The sequence below is a fragment of the Labeo rohita genome, chromosome 20 (genome assembly GCF_022985175.1).
Source record: "Labeo rohita strain BAU-BD-2019 chromosome 20, IGBB_LRoh.1.0, whole genome shotgun sequence".
Lineage (NCBI taxonomy): Eukaryota > Metazoa > Chordata > Actinopteri > Cypriniformes > Cyprinidae > Labeo > Labeo rohita.
In genome coordinates, this window is record NC_066888.1 from 30845052 (window position 1) to 30858411 (window position 13360).

At 32.5% G+C, this 13360-nt stretch overlaps 1 protein-coding gene across 2 annotated transcripts in view; it reads left to right on the top strand.

The window, feature by feature from the left end:
- The first annotated feature begins 271 nt into the window (after positions 1–271).
- slc24a4b (solute carrier family 24 member 4b) overlaps positions 272–13360 on the top strand; it is a 45352-nt gene continuing 32263 nt past the window's right edge. The window contains exons 1-2 of one of the 2 annotated variants that reach the window (XM_051138521.1): positions 272–1001; positions 6073–6186. In XM_051138521.1, the coding sequence (XP_050994478.1) occupies positions 815–1001; positions 6073–6186 (301 nt within the window). In that variant the 5' untranslated portion in view covers positions 272–814. The remainder of the gene's footprint in view (positions 1002–6072; positions 6187–13360) is intronic. The other variant, XM_051138522.1, reaches the window with a different exon arrangement.

Here is a 13360-nt window from a genome sequence, read left to right on the forward strand (position 1 = left end):
ATTAAAAACAGTTGTGCTTCCTCAGATGTTTGTGAAAACTGTAATACATTTTATTTTTTTAAGGCTTTTTGATGATTAAAAAGTTTAAAATAACAGCATTTGTTTGAAATAGAAATCTTTTGGAACATTGTAAATGTCTTTACTGTCACTTTTGAATAATTTAAAATGTGCTTTTGTGAATTATACTTTATTTTTGTAACTATATAAACACATGTTGGAAATGAACAACTTTGAATTAGCATTATAAACATATTTGAAACTTTTTCAGATCAGATTTACATAATAATTTGCATATCATTTACTCTATGCATATGCATGAAGACGTCCAGTTTTGGAATATCAGCATTAATGAAAGTATACATGCACATGATAACATGTCAGCGCTCGTATGAAATGCTGTCACTCTCTCGGTAGGTGCCGGTGACGCGTCGCTTGAGCCGGATCGCCGTGAACGCACCGGATCGCAGCGCGTCACGTGTCTCCGGTGGACACCAGAGGAGCGCAAAGTTCCCGACGTTCCAGATGGGAAGAGCGGGAATGCTTTGGCAAGCAGAGGGACCGAAGGACATCACCTGAGAGAGATGTTATTCACACTGCGATCCGACGCATGCGGCGCCGCAGGATGCGTGCATGCAGGAATTTAACGTTTCCAGCGTTGTTGCAATGCGGCGGGGAGGAATCTGATGAGAGCAGGGATCTGGGACGGTGAAGGCTGGGATTCTGCGCTGCTCTCTCTGGATCCAGACCTCTGATCGTGCTCTCGCTTTCTCTCCGGTTGCGCATCGCGCGTTTCGCGCTCATTGAAGCCGCGACGATGACCACCGCGGATCAGGAGCAGCAGCAGCATCAGGACCGCACCATGACGACGGTCTCCAAGAAATCCATCATCGCCAAGATGTTCAAAGTGCGCAAGAGGAGGGAGATGCTGCTGGCGCAGGTGTGTTTGGTCTGCAGTGTTCTGCTCGTGGCGTGGGGCATGTCGACCATCCTGACCAGGACAGGTGAGTTCGAGCACAACCCGCTTCTGGGTGTCAATCAGAGCCCTCAGATGTCCCAGACAGAGCGGCGATCACTATCACGATGGGCAGGTGGAGGAGGGAATTTGACTTTGACACAGCAGTTGACATAGACGTTAGAAGCGACCAGAAATGGACAGCTGTCCAACAGTTCGTGCAAATAAGAGAAACAGAAATCAAATGCGCCTATATGGATACGGATCAACAATTCACCCTTTTCGGTTCAGTGAGATTCATAAATGGGAATATTGGTAAATTAGAAGTGTTCAGTGTCAGAAATAGCTTTTGATTGACAGCTGAGGAAAAAAAAAAACCCTTAAGAATCTAAAATTCTAAATTAGAGCTATAATGGAATTTTAAATTCTCTTTTTAATATTTATTTTAAATCAAACTATCAATGCAATTATATGTTTATCTCAAGAATGTTACTCTACAAACATTTTTTTTTTTTTTTCATTTTTATTTTATTTGTCCATCGTACATATTTTTCAGTATTACCAACTGAATTTCTGGGAGCACTAGGATTCTTAAATTCACATTTTAGTATTAATTTTAAATTTAACTATTGCTGCAATTCTATAGTTATCTTGAGATTTTTAGTCAATAAACATATTTCTATTTTTTGTCTTGTTTGTCCCTCTCACACACATCCTTTATTGCATTACTAATTGAATTTCTGTCATAAATTAGTGCTGTAACCTCTAAGAATGAGTTTATAAAAAACAGGGTTGTTCACAGATTATTTATTATTACTTAATCTAAAATATTAATGTTTTAATATATTGATTATAAATATTATTATTTATAAGTAACATATCAATATTTTTTATATAGCTTACTTTATTTAGAAATATTAATGCATTTCAGTTTTTACCGAAATTTTCTAAAAATGACTTGATTCCATTACTCCCAAATTATGTTGCAAATCATATTTTCAATCTCGCACAGACACTTTAATGCATTTTTGGCATGACATTAATGACAGAAATGGACAGCTGTCCTTAAATGCAAGTATAAAATATAGAAATGTGCATCTTCACACAAATCAATTCTATAATATTCATTAGTGGCATCATCCTCTTTGTGGTTTATATGAATCATAGTTATAAATGTTTGCCCTTCACGTTCTTGGATGTGTTTCAGCGCTTGTGTGCTATGAGCTATAAACGATGCAGACGCACCTGTTCTTCTGAGATGCGTATAGATACAAGTCTGTGTCTTCAAATCTAGTGAGCTGCCCATCTAGACTGCATGTGTGCACATCAAATGTGTAGGTAGTCAGCTCACGAGGTTGTGTGTGCGTATGTGTGTGTGTTGGTGGCGATGCTTTGCCTCGTATGCCGCAGTGTGAGACGGAGACTGTATGTTGGGTCCGTTATGCACACATGGTCAGATTTTAGTGCACTATTCTCTAGTGATTTGTCTTTGATGGTCAAGGATGTGTGTGAAGTGTGGCTTCTGATTCCTCTGGGGCAAATGAAAGTCACATTCCTCTGGTTTCACCATATGAGCTGAACAGCACATGCATATCACTCAACCTATCAAAAGCTCATGATGCTTTATGGGTTCTTTAACTGTCATGTCATGCATCTTACATGCGCGCACACACACACACACACACACAGGATAGAGTAGAATACAGAATATTTCCCCTATATGATTGTAATGGTTATAATAGCTTTATTTTATTAGCTTAATAGCTTTTATTGCTTTAATACTTTTTATTTTTTTTTAAATTTCTTCAGGTATTATGCGTCCAATTTTTATTTTTTAGAACAAAGAGGAAACAGTTACTAGTTTAGTACTTAGCAGTTTATATTTGTAAAAAAATAAAATAAAATAAATTCTCTTTTTAATATTCATTTTAAATTTAACTATCAACACAATTCTATATTTTAAAAAAATCATCACGTAAAATAAATGTTAAATGTTAAAACTTTTCATTTCCGCTACATTTCTGATTTTAATTTAGTTTAACTTGATGCACTAAAATAAACTAAAACTAAAATAAACAATAATAAAATATACTTTAAAAACATTTTTTTTTTAATTACAAAAACACAACTAAAATTACTAAAATTGTAAATAAAATAAAAATGGAATCCAATATATAAATGCAATCCAAAGTAACTGAAAACAATTTTTACTCAGAAAATGGTTGTAAAATGAACAATAATTACAATGATGCAGCAAGTAACACAGTGAATCGAAGTTCTGAAGATGAAAGAATGAAATTGTATTTTTTTTTTGCAAAATGTACCTCAATAATTTATTTATTTATTTATGTATTTATGTATTTATTTATTTATTTTACAGTCCATATCTATGTCAGAATAGCAAAGAGAGATCAAAATGTGTCATTCATTTATGGATTTTAACATCATGATATAAGAGTAACAATTTTAATAACAAAACGATCAATTTCTGTTTATAAATTATAAATAGTTTGACTGCTTGGTAAGAAATCAGGTACCAGGGTTATATTTTTCAATAATTAATTCAGTTTAACTTAAATAACTAGAACTAAAACCTAAATAAAAATGGACAAAAACTATATATAAAAATATGTAAAATATATAAATATATAATATATATTTTTAAATATAAATAAATATATACACAAAATTACTGTTTTTTTTTTCTAAAATTAATATGAAAATATAAAAATAAAAGCTAAGTATTTTATAAAACGTACATATAAAAAATCAGTTATTTCAACTTAACTTAAATTCAGTTGCTTCATTAAATTTTTAAGTATAATCAACTTGGTTGTACAAGTCATTTCAACTTAAATGACATTAAACTGACTTAAAAAGTCAAGTGACTTAAAGTTGAAATTGCTCAACTTATTTTGATGAGTTAAAGTAATGTAAAAAGTTGCCATGACTTACTGATAATATTTTTACAGTCATATACTAAACTAACACAGCATCATACAGCATGTTCTGTTGTTTGTTCACAGATGCACAAGTGTTCAGATTTCATGCAAGATTTATTCATCTGAGTCTTTTATAGCAGCTTTCCAAATCTGGTTAAAAATTCATAGAAATTGTCCAAACGTGCACGCAAAACTCCTCGAATCTCTCCAGCCAGTGGATATGCGAGTAAAGCGAGTCTGTGGGATTTGTTCTGCACGTCTGTCATCTACCAAGTGAAAAGTTTGATCTTGTAGAAGAGCGAAAACAAGCGTCTCGATTTGAGGTGTCATTCACGTCCGTATCTCAAACCCAAATGTAATACTCAAATTAAATGCAAGCCTTCAGAATCAAACACAAAGACATTAATTACAATAAAAACAAGGAGCTTAAAAGATTATTGTGCACTGATAGCATCCAGACAATAGCAAATCTGTTATCTCACCGTCAGAAACGGCTGCTCATGACAGTAACTCGAAAGCATGTGTTTGTAGGATTGGGAATGTTTTCGTATAATGGTTGAGGAAAGAAAGATCAAAGACGGGGGGGAATATACTCAACCCTCCCTTTCTAATCAGGCAAATCCTGTTTTCCTCCTCTTCATCTGTAGCTTCAGGAGGACAGAAATGCAAGACTGTCACTCTCTCCCTGTTTTATATGTTAATTATATTATTTTCCCCAGTTTTTCTTAATTATAGCCTTAGACTTGACTAGAAAGTCTTTTCAGTTTGATCTCAGATCATTTCCCAAACACTCAGGAAATAATTGAGCGAAAGTGAATTTCTTGTCCTTTTATTCACATGATTGTTCTGAAGCTCTTAGAGAAATGTCTCTGTCCTGCTTTTTAATAATTGAATTTATTTTTAACAAAATGTAATATTTGTATTTAATACAGTTAATATTTAATGTGAGGTGAAGTGAAGGCCAAATATAATAATATTAATAGTATTCATTTTAAAATATTAATGTAATAATTTAGTTGCAATAATTTAAATTAATAATATTTATATTTATTTGTACATTTATTTATATAATATTTAAAATTAATTTAGGATAGTAATTTAATCTTTTTTTTGGCAATAATATAATTTAACAATATGTATGTTTAATTTTTAAAACAATATAATACATATTGAATATTAATATATATAATAATATAAATTAAGAATATTAATTTAATAATTTATTTGCAACATAATAATGTAACTATATGTATTGTTAATATTTAAATTAATATGATTATTTCATTTTTATTCATATAAAATTATTCTAAATATTCTGAATTCTGTTTCATGTTAATACATGTACTTATTTAAGATATTAATTTAATAATTTAATTGTAATAATTAATTTAACAAAATGAAATATTTGTATTTAATATGGTTAGCATTTAATGTGAGGGGAAGTGAAGGCCAGTATAATAATATGTATTGTTTATATACGTAAGTTAAACATTTTGAAATATTACTAATTTAATAATTTAGTTGCAATAATTTAAATTAATAACATTTATATATATTTATAAATATATTCATATTTATTTTAAATTTAAATTTTTAATAGTAATAATATTTAATTCATTTGGGATATTAATTTAATATAACTGATATTATGCAATAATATAATTTACCAATACGTATGGTTAATTTTTAAAACAATATGAATAATATTTAATATTAATACATGTAAAAGCAGTCATTAAGGATATTGATTGAATCATTTATTTGCAATAATATAATTTAACAATATATATGGTTAATATTTAAATTAACATGATTATTTCATTTTAATACATATAAAATTCATTGTAAATATTAATTTACAGTATTTATTGCCACAAAAATCCTCAAAGAATCCCCCAAAAATTAGTTCCTAGACTAGTTTTTAATATCATAAATAAACATTGTTGCTTATTGTTTATGTGTAACTCCAAAATATGATAAAAGTAATCATTGCATTTTTAAATAATTGTGAAGTTTATAAAAACTTATTTTTAAGAATTACAGTCTAAAATGAGCTATTTAAAGGGATGATTCACCCTTTTGATTACTAATAATTCTGCTATCATTTACTCATCGTCAAACCTGTTTGACTTCCTTTCTTTATTATCGGGTGATTTGACCAGTGTTTTGTTTTTGCAGGTCATGGTATGATAGTGGAGGAGTCTTATTTGGAATCAGATGATCACTGGGGTCGACGGCTGATGTCCTCCACACCTGATAATTCGACGGAGGAGAAGAACTGCACTGAGCCAGGTGAGATGAGCATCTCGACAAATGCTTTGACAGAGCAGATCACAATCTCTTGCAAAAACATCCGCAGCAGACAAATGAACCGGCCGTGAAGGTTTGGCCCTAAAAAGCACAATTAAAGTACCTTGTGAACATCACACATGTGCGTTTCTATGGTTTGTGTATTCACGATCTGATGTGCCAGTGCTGTTGGATTGAGTGTTTGAGGATTATATTTAGGTTCTTTGAGACGCCACTAATGACCCACCAGGAATTATCATGTGTTTTTGGTTAATCAGCACAGAAGTGCATTAAAGTGTGTTCTAAGAGCTTTGAGGAGATTTTAACTCCATGTCAGGCTCCAGTGAGATTTAAGCGAAGGTTTAATGTGACTTTGCTGTTCACTTGTGGAAGTTTTAATCAGCTTTGGTCCGGAGAGAAAGGCCCGCGTTTAGCTGACACTCGTGTTCTTCCTAGCGCGCTCTGTCCCGGACTTACGGCTGTTATTCTGACTGCGGTTGTTCTCATTAAATTCTCTCGAACTCAAATTAAAAGTCTAATTTTAGCCGTGGATGTTCTGTTTATTCAGCTTTTTTTATATTTCAAGTCTCAGTCAGATATAATTTAAGAGAGAAAATCTGAACTGAGGTGTTTGATGTCGCTCGTTTTTATGACTGTAAAACTGAAAATGATTTTGAAGCGTTCAAAGGATGTTTGAAGACATTTCACCTGTGTTAGTAATTTAAATGTGACATATTCTTTCAGATTCAAACATTTAAATTAGCATAAACAATACCCAGCTGGCAAAAGTATGTTCTAGGAGCGTTTTGCCAACCAAAGTTATTAAAGCGGTGCTGTTATGCTTTTTCACTTTTTGAACTTTAGTCAGTGTGTGGTGTGTATCTTTGGGCATAAACAAAGTTCTACAAAGTCCACATCAAAGTCTCAAAGTGTTTTTTTTTTAAATCCCTTTTCAAGAACTACAATGAACGGCTCCTTTGGACTACAGCGTTTGTTTTCCATATGCAATGATGTCACAAGGTGGTCCATCAGAATATCATTAAATTAAATCCCGTCCTCGGAAATTCGAATTGTTGGAGGGAGGGTAGGGACGAGGTGGGGGATTAGCCTAACTTTAGCGATGCAGTGCGGAGAACTGCTTCAATGAGCCGCAGCGCGGCGGATATAAACACAAGCATTGACTAGAGTGGGCGCTTCAGAGCTGTAACGTGCCACAGACGTGTGCAGTACAGGGGGTTGAAACACATGCTGAAGCCGCGATCTACTCCGGTTGCCACGTCGGAGCCGTAACGCGCCGCAGACTTGTGCAGTGTGTGGTAAAACATTTATTTATCATACAGTGTAGATAGTTTCACTTATAACGCGAGTGTTTTTTTTTAAATGCATAAACTTGCACTAGAATAGGCTAGACTGATCAGTGATGATGTTCTTTGATAATGTTAGGCAGCTTTTAGCCTTATGCTGGAGCTGGTTTCGGGCAATAAACGACTTCTGTTGCTGCATGTCGCCAGGGGCTGGTGACCAGTGATGGGAAGTTCAGATCATTTTACCGACTCGGACCTTTGAGTCTCGTTCAGCAAAATCGTGTCGCTTTGTTGCTGCCTGTCGCTTGTAGTGTGAACGGGGCTTAAGTATGTAAATAATTAAATACATTAGCACGATCAAGTAAGCACAGAACCGTATTTTGAAAGCGGATGTTTTGGAAAGTGCTATGCTACTTTTTTCTACATCTAGTGGTTTAAAAGAAAATAATATCAAGGGCACCTTTAGCCGCGTTGTACCCTTTATGTTTGAACAACATTTTGCTGACGTTTCATTACATTCTGAAAATGTTATTTCGTAATGTTTTCATAAACATTTTTAAAATGTCAGTTTTTTAAATAAAAAAAAACTTAACTTTGTCATACGAAAGTAAAGTTGACATGCAAACATTATTAAAATGTTATTTTTCAATGTTCTCTCAATAATTTGAATGAAGTAGTAATGTTTAAAAACGCTTTAGATAACAATATAGAAATAAAATATTTCATGAACAATATACTAATATGTTTTGAGAACTTTAATAAATTCCAGACTCCAAACATTCTATTAAAATGACTGGAAATATATTTGTTCATAACTTTGAGAGAACCTTGCCTGATCATTTTGAGAACATTTCTTGTTAGCTGTGTGAACATATATCAGACAGTGAATGTTTTATGTGAGATAGCAACATGATGCATTAATAATCATAAAAACGCAGCTCTCTAAATTTTGGATTAGAGCAAAAGTCACATTTTCTTGAAGACTTACGGTTCATGTATGTGAGCTCCAGGTCAGCTCTTTTTATTATTTCAGTTTTTGCATTTTTAAGACTTTTCAGGGTGTTTGATCATCCAGCGAAGGGAAACAGGAGAAGCTGGCTTCAAGTAAATCCCACACACTCAGGATTTTCCTTTCAGTCAACATGATTGTTAATGTAAAAACTCTTATCTGTGAAACTCCAGTAACGGCACACCTCCATCTGCAGCTCTCAGTTTGTCTTTCTCACCTCATCTTTTACCGCTAACTTTTCAATCTGAGTTGTGGTGTGCCAGTCGACAAGATTACACACTGGGAATCTTGTAATCTCAGAAGATTACACTTTACTCTTTCCTTCCCTTCTTCTTCATCGTGTTGTGCAAACACTGATGACTTCCTGTCTCTCCCTTCCTCACCTTCAGCATGGCCAATTTTTCTTGTTTTATGTTGTCTATAAAAATATAAAATTATAAAAATTATATTATATTATATTATATTATATTATATTATATTATATTATATTATATTATATTATATTATATTATATTATATTATATTATATTATGCTTTTCACAGTATATTTTTAAATATTATTTATCTATTATATTATTTGTGACCCTGGACCACAAAACCAGTCATAAAGGTCTTGTTTAAAACAACAACAACAACAACAACAAAAAAAACAACAACTGCAATTTATACATCATCTGAAAGCTGAAAGCTAAATAAGCTTTCCATTGATTGTATGGTTTGTTATGATAGGACAATATTTGGCCAAGGTATACAATGTGAAATCTGAGGATGCAAAAAAAATTAATAATGAAAAATTAACAAATGAAGTTCTTAGCAATGCATATTACTAATCAAAAATTAAGTTCTGATGTATTTATGGCAGGAAATTTACAAAATATCTTCATTGAACATGATCTTTATTAAATATCCTAATGATTTTTGGCATATACATATGTGTATGTGTATGTGTATGTATGTATATATATATATATATATACACATTAGTTTTGCAATGATACACATGGCAAACTGATTGTAGAATTGGTACTGTTGCAACATTTTAAAAGGGGGAAATGAATATAATGAAAATTTATTACGTAAGAAGAAAGTGTGTGTGAAGTGATACACCATATGAGTCGCGTAATAAGTCTTTATTCGTTCTGTATGCAGAAAGTCTGTGTATATTTGGTGTTATGAAATGATGTAATTTCTCTGTGGGGGATGTTTGCTCTGGGTTATGTAAGTGTGCGCTCAGGATACTCGGCACATTTAACAAGCTGCTTTTTGGCTAAAAAAGTTGTTATCACAGAAAAAGAAAAACGTGTTTTGGCTCTGGAAAGCAGAATGTTTGTCGTGACATTGAGGATTGTTGTTAGCGCAGGTTAGTTGTGTTCAGATCCAGGACATGTGGCAGCACTGAAGCGGGACAGAGACGGGCCGTGTGTTTCTGTTTTGAGTGTTCATGTGAGATGCCGTGAGTCAGCGCATAAAATCTCCAGTCATCAGTCTGAGCTCAGCGTTCACCAGCCGTATGTCCTTTAACCCCCACCGATCGGACATCCTGCCATGGTCATTTCAGTCTGTGCGCAGATTATGTCCATTTATGTCTTATTTCTACTAGGGATGGGTCTGGAAGAGTCCATTAGTGAGTTTAGCTGATAAATTTGGGGATTCATTTAAAGACGAAACTTCTTGAAAGAGGCTTTTAGTGTGCTGACAGTGTTAATGTTGAAAATATCTCTAATCTATGCTTATTTATATTTTATACTTATGTTTACTTACACTTTCAAGTGTGCAGAGGCAGTGTTTAAATGTATATAATCACTTACTGTATATTTAAAAATATAATTTATATTATTTTTTAAATATCATGTTTTAAATATTGTGAATATTATGATGCATATTTTTAAATATTGTTTATATATTGTATATATTACTATTTATTTAAAATATTATGTTAATTATTTTGCACATTTTATTAGGTTTTAAATTATATTTTAAATACAACTTTAAATACAACCAAAGTTCAAATTAATTCTAATATTTGCAGATTCACATTCACTTACATATGAAATTGGTTGTTTGCTGTACTTTAATGTATTACATTTCTTAAAAAGGTAATAATTAATAGACAAGTTTCTAATGTATTATAACTGTGGTTACAACTATTAATGAGATCATACAATGATGCATTTAAACATTAAAAGTACTATTTTTAATATATATGTATATGTGTGTATATATATATATATATATATATGTGTGTGTGTGTATGTATATATGTAAAGTGTTACCAGGATTTAAATTTTCATGATCCATGTTTCTTACTTTCTCATTATTAGTTACCTAATAATGCCATATTTGAAGATCTGTACATTTAAAAACCCTGAAATAACATCGTATTTACACATTGACAAGGTTAATAACTGTGATTCGCCGACTCGCCATTCGCCGAGAGTTTGATTGACGGGCGATCTGACCAATCACAATGCCATTTTGTCTGACTGACAAACCAAACACAAGTTGATTAACGTCAGGCGGCTAAAACAACACACCTGTTGATGTTATTCATGTTTATTTGGTGCAGTAACTAGTAGTAAAGAGGACGAGATCATTGGTTTCCGTTCTGCTTGAATTGATGCGCTACAGCGATCTGTCACGACACATGAAAGAGCCACCGAAAGGTGTATATTGTTTAAATTCCTTAACAGAAGATGACAAAATTTGAAAGCTGAACCTTTGTTTCATATCAAAAGTATCATCTAATAATGATAATGTGTCTTTATCGCTTGAGAGTTAACAGTTTCCACTGTTTCTCTCAGACAATGAAACTAAAGAACATGTGAGTTTCTGTGACTGTACTAAGCTCATGAATATTTAATGAGGCAGTGTTGTTTAATTTATGATTGGTTACATTCTAGCAGTGCATTGTTTCATACAGTAGATGTGGAGCTGAGCGTCATAACTCTTCATCACTGATTAAAAGCAGTGCTAAGCACCTTTCAAAATAACAAGTGAAACATGGCTTAACCCAGGGTCAAAAGGCTGAGCCTATTATTAAACATAATGTAAAAGGATTTTTTAGCTTTAGAGTTGTCTCATTCTGACTTTTGGCTGTAGTTCCTGTATTATGTGCATCATTTCTAGATTATTTGTAAATTATTCTCATTCTCATTCTCGTATGATGTCAAGTCTTCCTCTCTGTCTCATCTGCTCCATTACTTCATTATTCAGTTCATTACACACTTGAGCTGTTTGATTTTTCTGCACTGGCCTCTTCTGCTGATGACACTCAAAGTTCACTGGACACACACACAGTATCATCACATTCTGCTCTGCCAACATTTTTGTAATAAACCTGAGCTTTGTTCTTCATAGTTATTTATAAAACATATGAATAAAACATGAATTATAGGTATGTAAAAACCTGCTGCTTCTTTTTAGGTCATCTAAAAAGACATTAGTTCATTTTTATTAATGTTTTTGCGTATTAGAAAGAAAAACATTTGACTTCTGCTCCTTCTGTCATCACGAGTATAGACACAAAACATTTATCTTCACATAGTCAAAAAGTGTGTTGTTGTTGTGCCCCAGTTGTTTTGTAAGTGCGTTTGTTAAGCATCCAGCACTGTGAAATCAGTCTATTATCTGTCCAGATGTAGTGCTGTTGTCCCCGTAAGCCTTTTGATTTTGCAAAGAGCTTGTGTCTGTCCACACGTGTGTCTGTAACAGATGTCCCATGATCTACTGATCTCTCTTACGCAACACGCAAATACATTTGAAAGATTACAGGATTAGAGGTTAATTGCATTATATTGTAACATGACGATAAGCAATATTCATCCAACTCAACTTCAGTGGTTAAACTTCAGTGGTTAAACTTCAGCTCATCTGTGATGCTTCAAATCAGCCTGCCTTTGAAAAGATGTTTGATGTTGATTTTCTAAGCAATCTATTGAAACTTGTTTCCACTACGGGATAAAAAATAAAAAAAGATAATTGCAACTTTTTATCTCACAATTTTATCTCACAATTCAATTTATTTTTTCTGTATAAAGTCAGAATTGTGAGATAAACTCACGATTACAAAAAAGTCTGAATTGGCTCTCATTCAGCAGTCCGTATACAATATGTAGGACATTTGTTTTATAAACTTGTGATTGTGAGAAAAAAAGTCAGTATGGTGAGATAAAATGTCGCAGTTACCTTTTTTTAAATTTCTTATTCCGTGACAGAAGCACAAAATTAAGCTATAAACTCAGAGAAAATAAGTCAGAGTTGTGAGAAATAGCACAGAACTGTCTTATATAAACTCAGATGTGCAACATATAAACACACAATTGTGAGATATTATCTCAGAATTAAGATAAACTGAGAATTGTGACATATTAACCAAAATCGCAATTATATAAACTCAGAATTGTGAGAAATAAACAGAACTGCAATTGTGAGATATAAACTTAGAATTGTGAGGAACTGCTATGCATAAATGCAGAATTTGCATTATATAAGCTCAGAATTGCAAAACAAAAACTTCAATTTTGACATGAATGCAAAGTTGTGAGAAATAAACTCAGAATTGCTAGAAATAATGCAGAATTGTGATATATATAAATGCAGAAATGCAAGAAATAAACAGAATTGTGGGATATAGACATAAAATTGTAATATTTAAACTCAGAATTGCAAAATAAAAACCTAGAAATATGATATATAAATGCACAATGCGACATATAAGTGCAGAATTGTGATATATAAATGTAGAATGGCAAGAAATAGAGAGAATTGTGAGATACAAACTCATAATCGCTACATATAAATGCAGAATTGCAACATATTAACAGAAATTGCAATATAGAAACTCAGAATTGTGAAAGATAATGTA